Source organism: Lonchura striata, chromosome 4 (genome assembly GCF_046129695.1).
Source record: "Lonchura striata isolate bLonStr1 chromosome 4, bLonStr1.mat, whole genome shotgun sequence".
NCBI lineage: Eukaryota > Metazoa > Chordata > Aves > Passeriformes > Estrildidae > Lonchura > Lonchura striata.
This window is the reverse complement of record NC_134606.1, coordinates 15,675,021-15,694,772: the sequence shown is the minus strand read 5'-3', so window position 1 is coordinate 15,694,772 and position 19,752 is coordinate 15,675,021. Positions and strand designations below refer to the sequence as shown.

The window sequence follows — 19,752 nt, the reverse complement described above, 5'->3', positions numbered from 1 at the left end:
ACACACACTGGTCATGTGCTCATCCTGACACCCCCATCCACTGTTTTTTTAATTCACTAAAACACCCTCAGTGAGCTTAGCTGTATCTGGCAAACTCTTCAGTCTGGTCCATAATGCAAAGAAGTTCAGAAAATTGAAACTCTATTCATCAAAATGTGAAATGGTTTAAATATCTGGGTTTTTTCAGTGGCATGTTTCAGAGCAGACCTAACTCCAGCTGTGTGAACACTGCCTTGGTTTTGATTATGCAATGCATATTACTAACTAGATTGTGATTATAATGTATGTATATACATGAAATACAAAGGTTGTATGAAGACTTACAAAATTTTCAGCACTCATGCTGAAATTACAAATGCCCTGTTATTGTCCTCATTATGTTCATAATTCTTTAGCTGACTAAATGTCCCTTCTCACATACTTTCATTTATTCTTCTCCTCAAATCTTAAGATGACCAGTTTAAAAATGTAAAAAATTAGAATATTGTAACTTAGAGTCTTAATGCCTGAATGCAGTCCAGAATTTCACATCACGTTAAGGATGTTGTTAAAACAATTACAAAGTTGTTTTTAAAATAATGGGCACTGTTGTGCTACCCTTTCTAGCTGAGACATGCAGGTCCTGTGATAATTGTACTTGCTTTTTTGGCTCTTGCAAATTAACACAAACATCTTGCTGGTTAATATAAAGGCTTTTATCTTCCCTCCAAAATTTCTATCTTTATTGGATTCACATCTGTAGTTTTATTTAATGTGAACCAGATGTTGAAATCAAGGCAATATTTACTAAGATACTTGCACTGAAGAAGGCATGCTACGGAGTGTTGTGCCAGTTCCCTGGGTGTCAAGCAAAAATTAAGTTTTCTGAAGGTTTTTCTGTTTGTCTAATTAGAACCAAACTTTCTAATCAATAACTTTCAAAGTTCAAACTCCAGAAGCAAAAATAAATGGGAAAATGTACTAGAATTCCACAAGCTGTTGTACTTCATGCATAAAACATTGTGTTTTTGTTAAAATTGTGGGATTTTAGTGCACCACTGTAAAATCCACCAAGGCATGGCTGGAGAATACATGCAATGGGATGATGCCGGGAAGACAGCAGACAGCAGAGAGCAGAATGCACTCTTAGAATCAGAAATCAAAGCTAGCAATGAGGGTTGAAGCTGGGAGATGCAGTGCTGCCACTGAGCAGCTGGCTGGTGGTGTCCTGTCTCCAGGAGAGACAGTAGCTCCTGATGTGGGCCAAGTTTCAAGTCAGAGGGAGCTCAGATCTGCTGCTTCTCTAGAGATGTCAATATCTTTCCATGCTCTCTGCAATATGTGCATGCCAGACTTGTTTAAAATGCATCTGGTCTGTTTTAAATGCTGTTTTAAATACTGAATCAGATAAGTGTTCATTTTTTTTTTGTCATTGTTTGCATATAGGGCACTAAGTAGCATACCAGGAAGGTATGAGATGTCAGAAGAACAAAATCTATGAGACAGAGTAGATGAAGATGTATTTAGTATATATTTAGTATATATTTTCCTTAGCCTCTATTTTTCTGTGCAAACTCATTATTCACTTAAAGGAGAGGCACCGCCAGTCTTTCGTCCTCATGAGCTGGAACATTTTGCTCTTGCAGCATAATCAGATTTTCCAAGCAAAACTCCTGGTTACTTCACTCACATTTATGCAGCTGTAGAAGGCCTTGGCAAAATTCAAGCACTGCAGAGCATGGTAACATTTCAAATTATAAAACCTAAAATGATAACATGTACTTAATTTTAAAGACCAAATTAAAAAAAATTATGTTGTGTCTACAAAATATGCATACAGGTAACTGATTGCATCTTTCATGTATTGAATGTACAGTCTAAAGCAATGGAAAGAGTACCTGAAACAGTGATATCCAGAATCTCAATGGATCATATCCTGCATGCTTTCATTTCCTGGCAAGTTTGGGCTGTGTTTTGCAAGCTCAAAGGTCTAAGATCAAATTAAGATCAAAATGCTTATGATCAAATCTTTACAAAAAAATGAAGTGTGAATGATAAACATGAAATAAAAGACTTTAAAAAAATCTGTGTAGTAAATAATGTTTTTAAATATACATTTCTTTATGCAGTTGGTTGGGACTTTGTGTTAAAATAGCTAAATAAATAAAACAGAGTGGCACTGCATGTTTTGTAGTAAAGTATAGCAGTAGGTTCAAAACAACATGGTGAATGCAATCCTGGTTTTGGTGGGACCTTGTTTCAGTTACATGGTAAAGACATAGTTACAAGTTACAGATTGCTCTTATATTAATCCCACCTTGGTACCAGGCACAGAATTTCTCTGTGCATCATTTCCTTTCACACCAGTTCTCCTGTCCATCCCTGATTTGTTCTGCTTAGTATGGATATTTCTTCTGTGCGAGATCCAAATGCAAATCCATAAGTCATAGTTTCTGAGGTATAACTACATTTCTACCATTGACTTCCTCAGTCATTCACCCCTCCCTTACCTTCCACACCTGTAAAATAGGGACAGAGACCTATATGCAAGGAGGTTGCACAGTTTTCTTATAGTGTTAATCACTACAGTGACTCTATGAATGTTTATAAAACGCTTTGAAGATGGAAACTGCCAAATAAGCTAGGGATGATTATTATAAGCTAATGAATAAATTTCAACATGTATTTGATTGCCAGGTAATTCAGAAGGGAATCACCAACCCTACCCTCTCTTCGAAGAAGAAAAGTTGACAGTCAGCTAGTTGCTAATTAGCACTCAACTGAAATGCCTCCGAAGCTGAGTGCTCCCAGTTGAGTCCTTTAAAAAGTAATCTTTCAACTAATTGAAATATGCTGAAAGTTGAGCAGTGGGTGAGGTGTGTAACAGGTAAATCGGTATGGTGGAGTTGGTTATGTAGAAGGAATACTAAGATTTTCCAGGTAGGAAAAGCCAGCCAAAATGAACATCTCTGGTGAATCACTAGCCAAAGTGAGAATCTCTTTTTCATATTCACATATCTGTTCTAAAACCCAGGTTAGGGAGGAAGGGTTGCTTAAAGAGTGTGTTGAAGTCTAGTGTTGTTTATTTCTTACCAGATTAAAGGGTAGTTATCATGATTTTTGCTTTGGATTGAGACTAAAAATATTTGAAATAAAACATTGCCTAATACATTAAAGCTGAGCGACTGTGCCACCTGCATTTAATTCCTATTTAGCTTGTCTGTAAGGGAAACTAGAATATCAGAAAGGAGCTCAGATGCTTCAAGCCCTTTCCTCCCTCCTGACCTGTCTGAAGTTTTGCTGGAGGGTCAGTCTGCCAGACCATAGTCTGCTCCTGCAGCCTCCCCCACTTCTTTGGAGATTTTTTTTTGGCTGTCTGCCAATGCTATAAACCGCAGCACTGTCTTCTCTGCTGCTGAAGGCTGTTTTCTCCCTCAGCCACTGGGAGATGGCTGCAAAAGGCAAATTACAGGAATTTCATCCCTTTCTTTCCCCTGTTTGGCTGCTCTAGATTCACTATCCTCAGCATCGCTTCTTCATACTTTCTTCAGGGAAAACACTCCCAGCAAAACTTGCTGAGCACTTTGAGTGGAGAACCTCAGTTGTTTCAAACAGTCCTTCCCAGCATCAGTCTCCAGTGATAATCCACCCCAAACTCCAGCAGCATGTAGCCCCAGGCAGGGGTGGGGGTGGGGAAACCCAATATGTAAGAGTGGGAAGCTACCAAGGCAATGGTAAAGGAATTCTGCTCCAAAAGGGACTATGGGCAGGGCTGTGCAATATGGAGGAAAAGGGGAGATGGAACAAAACAAGACATAAGTGTTCTTGAAGCTGCTGGATTTTTGAAAGCAGACTTCATTGTGTCCTCAGAGATACAACAAAAACCGAGGTATAGTAAATCTCTTTGCTTTTTTACTGTACTGGAAGATGCTGTCAATGGACAGATATTCCTTGGTCTCCTGAAGCTGTTGTAGCCTAGAGAAGCTTCCCTGGAGGTCAAGAGCTGAATATATCACACTTTAGACCTCATACTCTCCTCCCAGCACCTATCTCCCTTAACAGTAGTCCTCCTCATACGGTCACAAAGTACTTTGCAGTTACAGTGCCCAGGTGTGATGCTGGGTAGGTGGAGGTTGCCCAAATCCACTGTCCACTCAGGTGCTACACTGACAGTGAGGTGAGGAGCAAAATGAAGCCACTTAGGCTTAAAGCAAGAGTCTCCTGTGAGCTGAGGAGCTGGACTGCAGCTGGGAGTGCCTACAGACCTGTATCCCACTGCAATGGCACAAAGGGAGGACACTTAAAACACACAGCATTGGCTTACCACAGCTTAATCAGAGAGATGGTAAGTCAGTTTGTCTGCTCTATCTTGGTGGGTTTAAAAGGCTAATCAATGTAACATCAAGGTAAGATTTTCACCATTTCAAGTGTGTTCCACATTTGCTTCCCCTGCTCTGTCTCCTTCAGGTACTGTGCAGGTACTGGATGAGTAAAGCAGACAGACTGCTCAGTCAGGCATGGGCAGGTTGCTCAAAGACTGCTTTCAGCTGAGCATTCATAAAGTTTCCAGACAAAATTAAATATGCATTTTGATTGAGGACAAAGACGTTGTGTACATTGAAGAACTCAAAAACATTCAAAATCCCTTCTGTGTTATCATCAATTTAGAAGTACTTCTAGCATCACTAGTGAGTGCTGGAGCTGTAAGTCTAATTTACTAGGTTTAAATAGGGGAAGAGAATTCTTAGAATTTTCATTTGTATTGAATTATAATTATATGTAATTTATGCAAGGTAGGCTTGAGTCTGCAAAAAGCCTGAAGCATTTAAAAGATGTGAACTCCTCTTGCCACTACTGAAATACAGTAGTTTTGGTGGCTCCTACTTATGGATTTTTTAAAAACCCTTCTGATAAAAACAATAATGTCATTCATTAATGACAGAAAATGAAAATTATTGCAACAAAAATAAAAGGTGATATACATGAAAACAGTCTGGAAGTGTACACTGGGCTCATTAATTGTTTTTAACAATGGATTGAACAGATTTATTTTGTTTCTTCTCCACAAATTATCTTTGAAAGGACACTGTTTTCTGGAATATATTTTTCTTTCAATGTACTAATATTTAATGCAAACAAATTACAGGTTCTACTTTTGCTATAAATTGCAAGCATGTGGTACACTCTATTCTATAGCTGTAGAAATGAATGGAAGTAACCTGAAGCCTTTCAAAATCTGTGTTTGAGCTGTGCAGTTGAGTATGTGTTACAGATGGTTGGGTATTGCTGGTGGTTCTTCATTGTGCATCCCAGCTTTTGATAAGCATATTTTATTTAGTCATTCTTGAGCATTCACAGGAAAACAGTTTTGTTCTTTTACCTAAGGCCACTCCATGAGAAGTCTTCAGTACTATTTGTCTTTTGTATAAACAAAGGATAGTTTGAAAATGTAGTATTGTTAGTTTAAAAAAAAAAAAACACATCTTGTTTACTTGAGCATTCTCAATATTCAAGTACTTGTAGGTTTTATCTCTTCATATGCTATGTGTCTTTAGATCAGTCTCTCCTTTACTGTCTTTCAACAGCTACAAACCACCTTAAATGTATCCTGGTAAACCTGATTTTTGACAGAGACTGAAAAGTCAACACATACTAGGGATAAATACAGCAATTACACCTATTTTCACCTATATCACTTTTCTACATTATTATTATTATTGTTATTATTACTAAGCAGTTATTAAAAATAGTGCAGCCTTCAGAGCTGCTTTGATTGTCAGCCTGGCAAGGCGAGGGCTGCTTTGGGCAGGGCTGTGTTCCAGGGGCGTGCTGGGGCAGTGGCAGCACAGGAGCCCTCCCGGTGCAGGCTGGGCAGGACCCCCTGTGCCAGGTGCTCCAGCATGGACAGATGAACAAATTGCTCTGGTTCATCCTTTCTTGCTCCCTGCTTTTGTCCTGGAAGTTTCTGCTATTGGTTTTTGGTCCTTCTACTGTAGTGCAACTTGGCTACTCGGAGGTGCTGCAGGTATCACAAAGGCGGGTGCAGAGACAGGCTGCATGCACCCCTCTGCTCCACCAGACCCATGCTTTCCCCTGAAATGAAGGGGAATTTTCCTCCTGAGCTGTCAGTGCGAGTCCTTCACTTGCGTGAGTCCTTCTGTTTCTGCCCAGGAGAGGGCAATCCAGCACCCAGGCAGCAGCCAGATTATCCCAGCCCTCCTCTGAGGTGCCCAAGGGCCATGTGCTGGTTAGTGCCTCACCAGAGGGACACAAAACGTCGCTCTGTGTTGGCTGGTGGGTCTTATTGAACACTTCCAGCCAGCTGGGAATCACAAGCCTGTGTCCTGGTCCCTCTCTGCTCTGGTTCCTTGTTTCGTGCTCATGTGCAGCATTCAGGCAGGGTTAGGGTAAGCCAATGTACTCTCCAGGTTTGGGGACTGGGAAACCAAGGATATGTTCCAATACTTCCTTTCTGGCCTCCAGGTGCTGGTGTAAGTCTCACCACCTTGAGATGCAGCAGGATTTGCATGTGCATATGCCTATGTAAAGACAACTCTGCACACACTTTCCTCATCTGTTGGTAGCCATGCCTGTGCACAGGCACAGGAACAGACTCAGATTTTCAGATTTGGGAAGACTAGACTCTTACTCTTGTTTTCCTCTACCTCTTTTTTTCCTCTACTCACATTAAACTTGTTTTCCAGGTTAAGGAGTTTATTGACTGCCCTAAATCTTGGGCCAGATATTTGCCTTTGACCCCTGGGCCGCTTTGGGTAGCATCTTGATACCAATGGTGCAGTGGGTTTGGAGCAGCCCAGGCTGCCTGCATGCCCCCTACCCACACCCCCAGAGCACACACAAAACTTAAAAGGCAGCAGATCCAAGTGGGAATCGAGATTACACTGTCAGGATCCCTGTAACTTTATGTTCCTTTGATTCTGCCTTCTGTTTTACTGTTCTGCACATCACACTAGTCTAGATGATAACAGGCAACTGGAAGAGTTGCCGGAGCCTGTAATTAGCAGGCTCCTACCCTGGGACTCGGTTCTTGCTGGTGGGCTGTAGGTGTGGGATAATTTGCCAGTTAATCAATAGGAATTATTAAAATATCACTGCATATTTTTGCTTTGTGCTGGACCCATACACAGAAGCTCTTTTAAGGGGGTTGAGGGGAGTATCTGGGGTTTCTACTCATGAGAACAAATCCTACTGCTCCTTCCTTTCCCACCACCTCAGCCAAAATAAAAATACTAATAGAATTGCCATGTTTAACTTCAGTGAAACAGTGAATTTTAGTTTAATCAAGAAGTCCTTTAAAACAGAAATAACTTACAAGCTATGAAAAATTCCACCATTTTAATTACAGAGAGCAGAGTGTCCTCTCTTAGGCAGATATATTATATTTTGGATTTGCTTTGCAAAGAAGGTAAAATCCATAAGCTGGCAGATTTCTGGTTGGGTTTTTTGACATTTTTAAAAGTATATCACACTTTGGTTATAAATAATGTATTTATTAGTGCTGTAACTCTATTTTTGCTGGTCATTTGGGTTTTAGGTTTTAAGGTAGCCTTGTTGGGATCTTTTAGAATACAAGGTAGATGCATAAAAGTTTTCTTGTAGGTGTGTAGCCATGTTACAGGCTTTCCATGGGGTCAGCAAACCCTGGCAGAGTGCTGTCACAGTCACTGCAGCATTGCTGAGCCAAACATTGTACATGCTATTTATTAAACTCAGCACCTCCAGTAATGCTACTGGAGTGGCAGTGTAGTATTGCTACATAGCTGGGGTACTCTTAAAGAGAGAAGTGACATTCCTCATGTATTATCTGTTGTCTCTGTGTTTAGTGACAGAAGCTGTGGGAAGTCTATAAAAACAGCTCAATACGTCACTTCTTATGGAAACTGTTATTCCATAAGAACATTCAGAAATAGTTTTGCTAAACAACTACTGGTAGAGGAAAGATAAATTATGATTCCGTTCGGTGGTCAGTAGAATATAAAGTATGAAATGTCATATTTTATCCTGAAAAGAGAGGTCAGACTTTCCAGAATTAGCCACGTGCCAGTGAAAATTAGAATTTTTCAAATATGTCTTAAAATATTCCTACATTCAGTCAGATTTGCATTAAATTTTTGACCCTGAGTAAAGCCATACCATACTCAAATATTTTTTGGGATTATTACAAAAATTTAGAAAAAGTAATGGTGTGTGCCTTGATTTCCCCATCTGTGAAATGGGTGATCCCGCAGCGTTCATGCAGAGCACTCCGACTGAGAACCGTTGTGGCTGCAGCTCATTGTTATTCTCTTAATCATATTAGTTAACTAAATCTGTTCCTAGAGTGGTTCCATTTGCTTGAATGAATTTACATGAGAGATTAATTCAGCGCTGTTTATTGTTGTTTTTACATTTATTCAGTACTGTAAATAATGCCTGATACTTTACAGCTGTGTATGAGGACACAGCCTGTGCTTCGGGGACTTTTTCATACAGGTAATTTGAAGGCTCCCCTCCTAGACCTTGCACTTTCCCATTGAGCACATGAGCCCATTTTGTTTATTCTATATTTTTAGGACTTTTTGTTCACGTGGTGTCCGCTCCCAGCACTTTCCTGCAAGTATGGATTCAACAGATAAAGTTCATCCCTCACCTCCAAGGGGTGATCTCCTCCCCTTGCCCTCCCCTCCTCCCTCGGGACCCCCCTCCGAATGTTAGATATTCACTGGCAACGCTCTCTAACCGCGACTGGATTTATGCCCAGCAATGATCCTAAAAGCTGGGAGCAGTCTCCCACCTAGCTGCCGACGCCTTTACTCCGGACAGCGGCGTCTAAAACGACCCATTTGTGTTCGGCTGACCCCCGCCGAAGGGCACCGCCGCTGCTCGTCCGGGGGTCCCGCTCTGCCACCCGCCCCTTTGTGCTTTCCCATTTTCCGGGAGGTTTCTGCGGCTGGCATCCGAGTGCTCTCCATTGTGCGAAGTGTGGCGTGCGGGGCTATTTCTTTGTGCCGGCCGCCCTCCCCGCCGTGCCCCGGGCGCGGCCCCGGGCGGGCAGCGCGGAGCGGCCGCCCCGGGCGGGCAGCGGGCGCTGCGGGAGCCGTCGGGCGCGGGGAGCGGCGGCTGCCCGCGGCGGGATGGCCGTGGCCTGTGTTTATGTATTTTGTATAATCACATTTCTGACATTACCCGCGGGGTGATTGGCTCAGGCAGCTTTTAAACCACCTATATGCTAACGAGCCCGCCGCGGCTCCGGCGGGGGCCTGCGGGGGGACAGCGAACCCCAACCCGCACCTCTGCCAGGCGGGGAGGGGGGGATGGCATTTCTGAACTAGTCGGCAGCGCGGACAGGAAATGACCCCTCCAGAAACTGCTGCTTTAAAACCGAGCGGCGGTGCCTGAAGCTATCCAGCCTCCCTCTCCGTGTCTGGAGCCTGTGCGCTCCCGCTCCCCCCACCCCCCCGCCCGTCTCCGCCGGAGCGGGCTCCCACAGCAGTCCCCAGCCAGTGCGTGCAGCCTGGATGTGTGTGTGTGTGTGCGCGCCGCTACTTTGTACTGTGAAGAACACACAGCCCATGTGCTCTGTATGGATGTTGATGATACTCTGTGTAGCTTGAATCTCTGCAAGCAGGCAAGATGTCCAGCACACCACATGACCCTTTCTATTCTTCTCCTTTTGGCCCATTTTATAGGAGACACACACCATACATGGTGCAACCAGAGTACCGAATATATGAAATGAACAAGAGGCTGCAGTCGCGGACGGAGGTAAGTCCCCCAGCCTTGTTTTCCTGTGCATGGACCGTGGTAGGTTTCAGCCCGAATTCCAGCTGAAGCGTCCCACTAGACAGTACAGTATATGCAGGCATGAACCCTAATTAATTTAGTAGTTTAATTGGGTAATCCCTCATTATGTTTCCACGCAGAGCAACTCTTTGAGGAGATACCAGCTTAGGCTGAAATCATGAAATTACAGTACAGCACTTCAGGATTGATTATAACGCTGGTCACAGGAAATTTCTTTGCCTTAGTGTGTTGTTTGCTCAGGATCCGTCCTGCTGGCATTTGCAGCTATAATATTGCAAAGTATTGCTTCGGCTTTTGCACAAAATTAATTCTGGAATGTTGCAGGTTTAGGGGGAGAGACGAACATTTCTTTGGTTTTGTTCTGTAAACTCGTTAAAATGAAAAATGGATGATAACTGAAAAGAGGAGCGGAGTTTAAAAACTTATTCCTAGACTACTCTTAAAGAACACATGTTTGGGACAACTGACAAGAGAAATTTGTGTTTACATTTAGAATGCTGTTGCTTTTTGCAAGAGAGATGGTCAGTTCACTACTTTATCATATAGCTGTCAAAAGTACCCAGTAATGTAAACTACATTCACTGTGGGTTATGCTTTGTAAAATGTGTTAGTGGTTTATACACCCTGGCTTCAAAATCCAGACCAGCCACTGCAAAGAACATGCTGATTGGGAGGGGGAAATGCTTTTGTCATTAGAAAAAAAATTAAAATCGTGGGGGTTGCATCTTGTTTATGTGGTTAAGTAAAGCACACTTTTCAAGTCTAATGAAGTGAAAGTGAATCAGGTTGCATTTCTGTCCATGTGTCTGTGTTTGTGCAGCAAACATTCTTGGTGCTGCAATTTTTCATAGTAGTCTATTAGTGGTGCCCTGAAAAGACTTTTTAAAAGTATGAATCTTTTATAGTAAATGGCTTTATATAGTGGCAAATATCTGCCAGGTTTGTGAAACGCAGTGTGGTGAAGGATCTCAGGATGATCTGTTTGTTGCATTGTGATTCTTTAAGATAACATAAGGTTATCATAAAATAAAACACACATGCCTGAATTGTCAGCTAAGCCATGGAGAATCTGTGACGTTTAATGTATATGATACAGCTAACGAGATGTGACCTGCTTTCTGATTGGGTACCGCCACGGGGTAACTGCTTTTCTATCACTGTTACCACTGCCGGGCTGGAAACGTTGCTGGGGAGTAACTGGTGATGCACTTTGTGCTGGCTAAAAACTCCAAGTAGCTCTTTGCTCCCAAAATCATGGCAAGTGTTTGTCCCTAAGTTGTTGGCTGCAGAGGGGTTGCTGCCATTTAGAACGAGGGTTCGTTTGCTACTGCTTGTTTGTTACTGTTTTGCAACTCTGTTCCTTGCATTCCTGTACATGTTCATGTAATAATTTATAGACGTTTTCAAGTGAGAAAAGCATATATGTATCACTGAATTATTTCTTCCAGGTTTTATGTACAACCTGCTCTAAAAAATGTCAGCACTAACTTAGCCTTTTTACATATGATTTTAGTGGTACTTTTAATACTTGGCCAGTTCCTGATTGTAGCTCCTTTAAGGATGTTACACTAGCAAAGTTTCTGAGTTACTTGTGAAACAGCTTTCCCCTCCTTTGTTGCTGAGGTATGCCGAATTAAACTTCAGCACCTTTAATTGCTATTTTTGCTGTGCAAATTTATATGGATTGTTGTGGGCAAAAAGCAATAACCCACTCTTTCTTGCTAGGAGTGCCTTGCTAGGTTTAAGCAGCATTTTACTTTAACAGTCAGTATTTAGTTAATGAAGGCCTTATGCTCCAGCATTTCTTTTATTTGCTCAGAATAAAAATTCTTTTGCTTTGTGATTGTTCAATGTTTACATTCTGGTTCTCTGTTTTTTTCAGTTTATGAGCTCTGTGCTGTAAGCATTGTTGTTCATTGAAATGTGGTTTTTAGTTAACTCCAGTTCATCTCATTCATCTTCCAATAAAAAACATCTCCCTAATAAACAAACAAAAAATATTAAACTAATTTCCTGGGACACTAGAGTGACCAGGTGTGGCCAGTGTATCCTGCTTCTTGGGCAGATCAGAAAGTGGAAGTTTCACATTAATTTTATGCACTTCCAAGCATGTTTGGGATTGGTAGGTGAAGGCTTCTGGAGCATGCATAACTAGCTCTAATTTTTTTGAATCCAGAGCCTGGTGTGTCATGGAAGGAATGTGCTTATGCTGTGGGTGATACAGGCTTGCAGCATGAACGTTTCTCTTCGGGCAGTCTTTGGAATAATGTAGGCACTGGTCTCTGAAGGAGGCTGCTTGTGCTCTGTGAGCCCCAGGGGGTAGGTGAGCACAGGCAAAGCAGCTTAAGGCGAAAGGAATTACAAAGAAACTCTCCAAAAGACTGGGGGTAGCAAGCTGGCAGATTCCACATGGACCCAACTTGTGCAGAGAGACAGTGGTAAATGATGATGCATTAAAAAAATGGGAAGCTACAGCCATTTTCCCACATATATCCATGGAAAGCCTTTGGGATTTTTCTGGTTTCATAAAATGTAAAAATGTTCTTAATAACCCTGTAGAGCCAGATTCTCTACTGTCCCTTGCAGAGGTGGAAGTTCCAAGGTAGAGCAAAACATACATAATTTAATAAAGTTGTACAGAGAATGGATGGAGAGCCTATGGAAGGAGCATCTGTATGTAATGTCTGTCTCCTCTCCCTTCCCGTTGTAGTTCTCCAAAGCTTGCAGGTAGGTGAGAAGTTTAAAAAAAAAAAAATACCAATGAGCTAGCTGAAGCACCATTACTGATCCAGCAGTAGCCTACTCTTGCCCTCCCAGCAGTAGGGTTGATGGTTGGGGGAGGTAGAAGTGTTCTCAAAAGGGTTCAGGGCTTGGGGACCCTTCCTGAAAAATCCACTGCTTCCACTCCAGTTTCTGTCAGCATTGGATGGAAGGGAATAACAGTCAGTGTGAAGGATGTGCTCGGTGTATTAAGCAGACAAAGTACAGAGTGATAAAGAAAGGTCATTTAGATGCAGCATAGCTATCTTTGTTGTTCTTGTTTTCTTTAGGAAGAAATGGAAGTCATGAAAGTAAAGAATTAGCAGCTTTAGTCAGTGCTAGATGTGCAAACTTTTGCTCTCCAAACTTCTTATAACTTTATGGGCTCTTCAGACAGAACCTACAACTGTCTTTTTAAATTCAGGGTCAGTCTTAGGCGAAGAATTCCAATCACACCCAGGCAGGGGGTGGTTTTATGATGTAAGTACTGGCAAAAGTCCACCACCTAGCTAATTCTTATGTGATCTAAAGTAAATTAGGGAGTCTGAGTTACTAAACAGTCTACAGGAAAATTGTACCTTCCTTAAAAGTTATTCAAAGAAACCTAATGTGGTAATACTTTTTTCTAAATTAATACCTGCTTTTTTAATAATACTTTGGGAGCATCCAGTACCATTTTGTAATGCATCATCAATCCCTATTTAAAGAAGTAAAATGAATATTTAAATGTTTAATAATCTCTGGCAGATATAAAGATAAATCTTGCTTACTTCTCTCATAGTTGATTAACTTCTGGTTAAACAAAATGCAGCTGTTTCCTTGCTCTGTGTGTGGTTTTCAGGATTTCATTCCCATTCAGTCATACTTGGTTTATCTTAATTTTTTTATATCTGTGTTAGTTTAACATTTCAAGAAAGGAATCCTGTTGTGGCATAATCAACAGTTTCTGAAGTTCTAGGTAGCAATACACAACATAAGTAAACGTCTCTGTTTTTTATAAAACTTGATGTTTAAAAAGGCATCTCTTTCCCTCTTTGATGTTGTAAATCCTTTTCTGTTCTAATTTTTAATCATTTGAAATTGCTTACATTTAAAAGAAAAAAGGTGATTATATCTTGTATATAATTATTCAGTAACATTACAGAGTGTTGTGAACAGATCACTTAAAGTTGCTGACAGTTTAAAGTTTGAGGCGTCGCTTTATTGTCAGTAATCAAAGAAATGTATCAATCTTTTCGCTTGTTTATTTAGTCCCCTGTATTGTTAGAACTTTTGTGGATCACAATACATTAAATTCACCTGTATATCTCTCTGTCACTACAAGAGATTATGCTTTACATCACCATTGGATGCAACACACAACTCTCCCTCTGGCTAAGAGAGCAGTGTTTTTAAGGGTGACTAGAGACCTTGATTAGTAGCATATTTATTTTAAAGACAATCAGCTTAATCAAATGATATTAAACTCCTATTAAACTGTATAGTGAATTTAACGAAGAAAAATATATAAAGAAAATTAAAAGGAAAATAAAGGAAGTTGTTATGATTATTTAAAAGCTGCTAAATGAACTGGAAGCTTACACAGACATTCATATGCAACCAAATATTTAATGCAAATCAAAGCAAAACAAATTTTCTGCTGTTTAATGAAAGTCTCTTATTTTTCTTTCTCGCATTGCTATCTGATGAAATAATCTTCTTCTTCCTGATGCATTTTTAATAGATTAGTCATAAAAATCTGTTGTGACATCACACTTGTTCTCCTAGCAACTTAGCATGGCAAACAGATCTTCCATATTGTGTACATAAGTCTGTCTAATGAGTTTGTTTTGTTGAGGGGAAAACACATAAACTTCTATTTTAAAGTAATTTTGAGGAAATATTCTTTCACCCATAAATATACTAATACTTAACAATTCTAGAAATATGAGTAAAGAATTTTGAGAGTACTTATGAGCCATGCTTTGCTGAAATGAAAAGGTCAGTGTTAAAAGAAAACCCTTGAATGCCTTTAGGCAGACGCTGACTTCAGAATGGTTCAAGGCTCTTTTTACTGATTTTCTTTTATTTCATACATGTTTTCTATCCGTTAAAAACATTTCAGTTGCAGCTGCTTTCAATTAAAATTGTTGCAAACTAACAATTCTTATGAGGCCAGGGGAGAAAAAAAAGACTCCACTTCCTTTACATGTTGATCCTTAGCTTACGATCAGGGATATCTTGCTGCTCCTGCCCGCCCTCCCCCCTCAAAAAGTCATATAATGGGATGGAAAGTGCACTCATGCTGCACTTGGGGGTAGGGGCTGGTGAGGGTGGAGAAAGAGTCACTGCAAAAGTGTAAGAATGGGTCTCGTATGCAATCACACTGATGCTTACTAGATAATTTTCTATAAAGAAACCTTTTCAACTCTTTTTTCTTTACTCATTAAGCCATAAATCCACTTAGAAAAACCCCTAAACTTTGTCTTTTTGTGACGTAAACAAGATTTACTATACAGATCCAGTCTCAAAAATAGAAGCTGTTGGTTAGTGAGAAAGAACAAAATAGAGATCATAACAAGGAGCCAGTCCTGTGCTATTATTTAGGCTGGAGTTTCGCCTGCAGTAAGATTGCAAGATCAGATAAAAAAGAAAATATTTTGGGTTTGGTATATGCATTTTCTTTGTTTAAAAAGGGGTAAGATTGCTAAACTCTTAGCAGTATTTTTTAGCTGGACTTATTATTTCAAATGGTATTTTTTTTGCATCTCTTTGCCAGAAGTTGCATATCTACTATAAACACGCATTTCAACCATGCTGATTCTTTGTTCAGTTGTTTCCTCCACGAGAAGAGCCTCCTTTCCTACACTGTGCTGTGTAAACAGGTCAGGATAGATCCCCACTTTTCCCAGGTACTCATTTTCAGAAGTTGTTGCTGGGCTACTTGATGCCTTAGAGGGGTGATTGTGGCATGTACAAGGTTGCCCCAAAGAGGCTGATGATTAGTCTCCAGAAAAGACTGTGGTAGGGCAGGACCTATTGGCCAGTACTCAATGGTCCTATTTATTACACAAAATTAGTAGTGAAAGAAACATTCCCAAACCCCTGGCTAAAATCTTCTCCCCTAGGCCTGCATCTTTCTTTTCCTTGGTACATTCTTTCTGTGTTTGGTTACCGTCAGAATTTCAGAGAGAAGGTACTTTCTGGTCAGAATACTGTTTCTATCATGTTGTGGTTGACAGCCATGCCCTACTAGACTAAAACCTGTAAATTATTGATTTAGGCTGTGTAGTCCACTTGGTACTTCTGAGGTAACAGGGAATCAACTAGACCATCTGCAGAATTTAAACCTCAGTATGGGAGCAGCTGATATCTCTGCATCCAGTACTTTCATGCCTTAAAAGGTTAGTGAAAAACCAACTATTTGGGAAGAATTAGACTTTTTCAGAACTAGACATGAACTTGGTGTGTTTCTAAACCTATCACCTCTTCAGGATTCGAGAGTTGTTGGTCCTGAAGAGTCTTTGCAAAGGCCATAAATTTTACAGCAGCAGGCTGTCCTCTCTGTGAGGCTTTAGGTCATCTTGGCATCGCCTTGATGTTTCTACAGTACTGTCAAGGAGACATGCCCATGTTGAAACTTCTGGCCAGGGGGTGTGCCCATCCTCAGTATTCAGACTTGAATCACAGACTCATAGAATGGTTTGGGTTGTAGTGGTTTTGGGTTCAACTACAGCCAAAATAAAAGCATTACACTAGAACTTCTCCCTGAGGTCTTTCTCTTGTCAATATTCACATTCCAGTACTTGTCGAAAGCAGAATGGCAAACTCAGAACTGATGCAGGAAAACCCACAGCTTTATGTAGGTTTCTAAATGTGCTTAAATCTACTGCTGGGTCAGTTGCAAACCAAATAGTTAGCATTCTTTGGAGCACCTAATGAATTGGATTGTTGCTGTAAATCTGTGTCACGTGATCTGCAGTACCTGTTGATATCCATCTTCCCTGGTTCTAAGCTTGCCAAGCCTAATTAGCTGAGCAGGAGCATCATTTGTATGTGTATTAAAAAGGGGAGGGGGAAATCTAATCTCAGTATAGTTTTGACATGAGATTACTCACATAAAGCAGATTCAGTAGCTGTCTAGATCCCATGAGTTTCACCCAACTTCTAGCTGCAGACGGTAACATCCAAAAACAATTGCCTGGCTGAATGACCTTATCTGTTGCATTCAAAGTACAAAGAAACATTATGTGTACAAAAGTGGTCATATTTGGAACCCCCTGATTAAAGCAGATTCAAGAACAGATTGCATCACAGATCCACTTTGCTTATTCTTGAAAAACTAAATACTTGGAAAAAATAATTGACCATGTTTGAGTAGTAATATGTGCAGTCTTACATTATATGTGCAGTGGACTATTTTGACTTTCTGTTTGGACTTCCAAGCATTTGTTTTTTTCCTAACTACATTTTTATTAGGTTAATTTCTGAAGTAGTAAATTGAGAAAATTATGACTTTAAGCATTGTGTATTTGAAGTATTTTATGTACCTTATTGTGATTTTTGTTCCAGTTGTGTCGTTTTGCCTCAGCCATTAGCAGAAGATTTTATCAGACAAATAGCTGTCATCTGTCCTAGAGCAGGTTACAAAGATTCCTGAGATATTAATGGCTATATTATACAAAAAAAAAAAAAAAAAATTCTGAATCTTTAAATACAATAGTTACATGAAGAGGGAAAAATGCTCAGAAAACAGGAAAGTAAATAGAGTGGAACTTTTTCATTTTACTTCTTCTTATACTGAAGTACCTTCAGCATACATCATCCCTTAGGAAGGCAGGCAGCAGCACCAGCATTTCTAGCCCTTTTCTGTGGACTAGACATGCTCTAGGGGGCAAAGAGCTGTGACACCTGCTTTGCCTCTAGGTTTGCAACCAGGACAGCCTTTAATTGGTGGAAAAAGAGAAAACCTAGAACGATATGTTTCATTTCCACAGTTTACAAAAGTCTCATGCATTCGTCATTTGACAGTGGTGAAATGTCTACAACTCTGTTTTACTCCCCCACATTCTAATAGTAACTTACCATTTCAGATTAATGTCACTCACCATCTTCCATAATTCTTGTAGCCAGTTTAAGTACCAAAAATGTTACCATGTTACTCTATCTTGCATTACAATGATGTGAGAGGAAAAGAACTGCTATAGCATAGTTCCTTTAGAGCAAATGAAAATAATTCTTGTTGTTGAACAAGAGGGACCTCCTTCCTTTTGGCACTCATTTCTGCACCTTTTTTCTCCATACCAAGATTTTGAAAACATTCACAGAATGTTCGCAGAATCTCAATTTCACAGAATTTCACAGAATCTCTGATGGATTTGAGATGTACATTTGCAATCATACCTTTTGCTGTAGTGGATGAAGGCAATACAATAGCTCTATTGCTTCTACCTAGACTTAATCACTGGAATATCAGTTAACCCTTAGGGTAATTAGGTAATAATGTTGTTGATGTGATTTGAAGTATCATTTTAAGCAATTAGAAGTTCAGATATAATGTGATGCAATTATGCATTATATAGTGCATCTATCCATTTTACACAGCAAAAATTACCATATGTTTTTTCGGAAGCTTGGCATTTTGCAGTGACTGGGGTTCTGCTTGTATTTATGAACAGCATGCCTGTAAACTGTGGTAATAACTCTTTGAAGGCCACACCTATGCACACTGCTGATTATGTTAAATAGCATAGGCCCGTTTTAATGAATGCATTGGCATGAATAATGGGACATGAAAAGCCAACACACTGGGTAAATGTTCATTACCTGAGTGCAACAAATACTACATGAAAAATTTCCGTGACAATTCACTTGAGTTTAGCAGTGAATTTGCTTTGGCTGTGTTCGTGCTCTTTATGCTTTTCTGTGAATGTTTGATCAGTGGAGTTTTATTCTTACAAATAATTGCAGAATGCAAATTTCAATTTATTAACCATTACTGAAAGAATTTACTTATTTTATACGGGCTAAGCTGAGAGGCAGTGTTTCCTGTTTTGAGCCTCCCTCCAGATAGAAGCATGATACTTAGAAATTAAATACACCAGAGAAGAATCTCTGATTGCTTTGCAGTGAGGACTGACTGGTGTATGAATGTAAACCAAATTAATAACAATGGCTGGTTGCAATGGGAAAATTGTGAGTCAGTAAATATGATGTATGTGCATAATTTTTTTCATGGAACTGAATGCTGCTTAGTGTGCAGTTATATTAGAAAAATGGTAAAAATTTTCTAAGCTTCCTAGCATTTTAAGCTCTAGCTCCATCTGTGCTCATCCAGTCAAGGATGCAAAACAGTAACACACAATATATGACCAACTACAATATATAGTCTTAGCAGAATATTACATGCTTACAGCACATTGCTTGTTATGAAGGATGAGCAGAAATATGTCATAAGTTTGAATAATTAGTGCATTCAAATAAATTGTTACTAATTCCTAGAAACTCTTGTTAGAATGAAGTGGCATTCATAAAATTGTTCTATTTGATATGAATCACTAGCTCAACTCTTTTCAGTACTTCCTAACACTGGCAGGGTTAATAATGCAAAGTAAAAAGATTGGTCAAGATGCCAGCACACCAAGTGCTCCTCTTCCCTGAAAGTGCTGTAAGATTATTTAATGCCCGTATAAAAAAACATCCTTAGGCAACTGAGTTGCACCTTGACTGACAGTAGCATCCAAAGGGCTACACTTCCAAATATGCAGTGTAGCACAGACTTCCTCGTACAGAGCGGTGTTAGCACTGGTATGTAACCTGAAGCCACAACCTGCGTGTCTAGACTGACAAGAATCCTACCACTTGAGCCACTGTGACACCTTGTGGCTTGTGAAGCAACACAAGCATCTTTTAAGAAACGAACAGGTAAAAGCCAGAGGTTAATGGGTATTGACAAATGTCCTTTCATACAAATACCAATAGAAATCTCTATGCTGGGTTACTATAGTGTGTTTTCAAGATACAGTTAAACTAGGTGTTAGTGGGCTCATTTCTGTTTGTGTCTTTATAGCATGTATTTTACTGGTAAGTGGCAAAAGCTGAGGCATAATTTTGTTAAGTCTGACCTGCTGCTATTATCTCTCTGGCTTTGGTGTTTGCTCATCAGTCAGATTACATAAAGAAACACTGGTTTTGGATGCAGTACAAAATAAATATTTTATTTGTTTGAGA

The 19,752-nt window shown here is 40.1% G+C and overlaps 1 protein-coding gene across 14 annotated transcripts in view; it reads left to right on the top strand.

The window, feature by feature from the left end:
• The window catches only part of LDB2 (LIM domain binding 2), a 363,936-nt gene that overhangs the window by 141,286 nt on the left and 202,898 nt on the right, over window positions 1-19,752 (top strand). For 3 of the 14 annotated variants that reach the window (XM_077782785.1, XM_077782784.1, XM_077782783.1), the window contains exon 1: window positions 9,300-9,744. In XM_077782785.1, the coding sequence (XP_077638911.1) occupies window positions 9,613-9,744 (132 nt within the window). In that variant the 5' untranslated portion in view covers window positions 9,300-9,612. Of the gene's footprint in view, window positions 1-9,297; window positions 9,745-19,752 lie in introns of those variants that run through there. The other 11 variants (XM_021554348.3, XM_021554346.3, XM_021554356.3 and 8 more) reach the window with 6 other exon arrangements.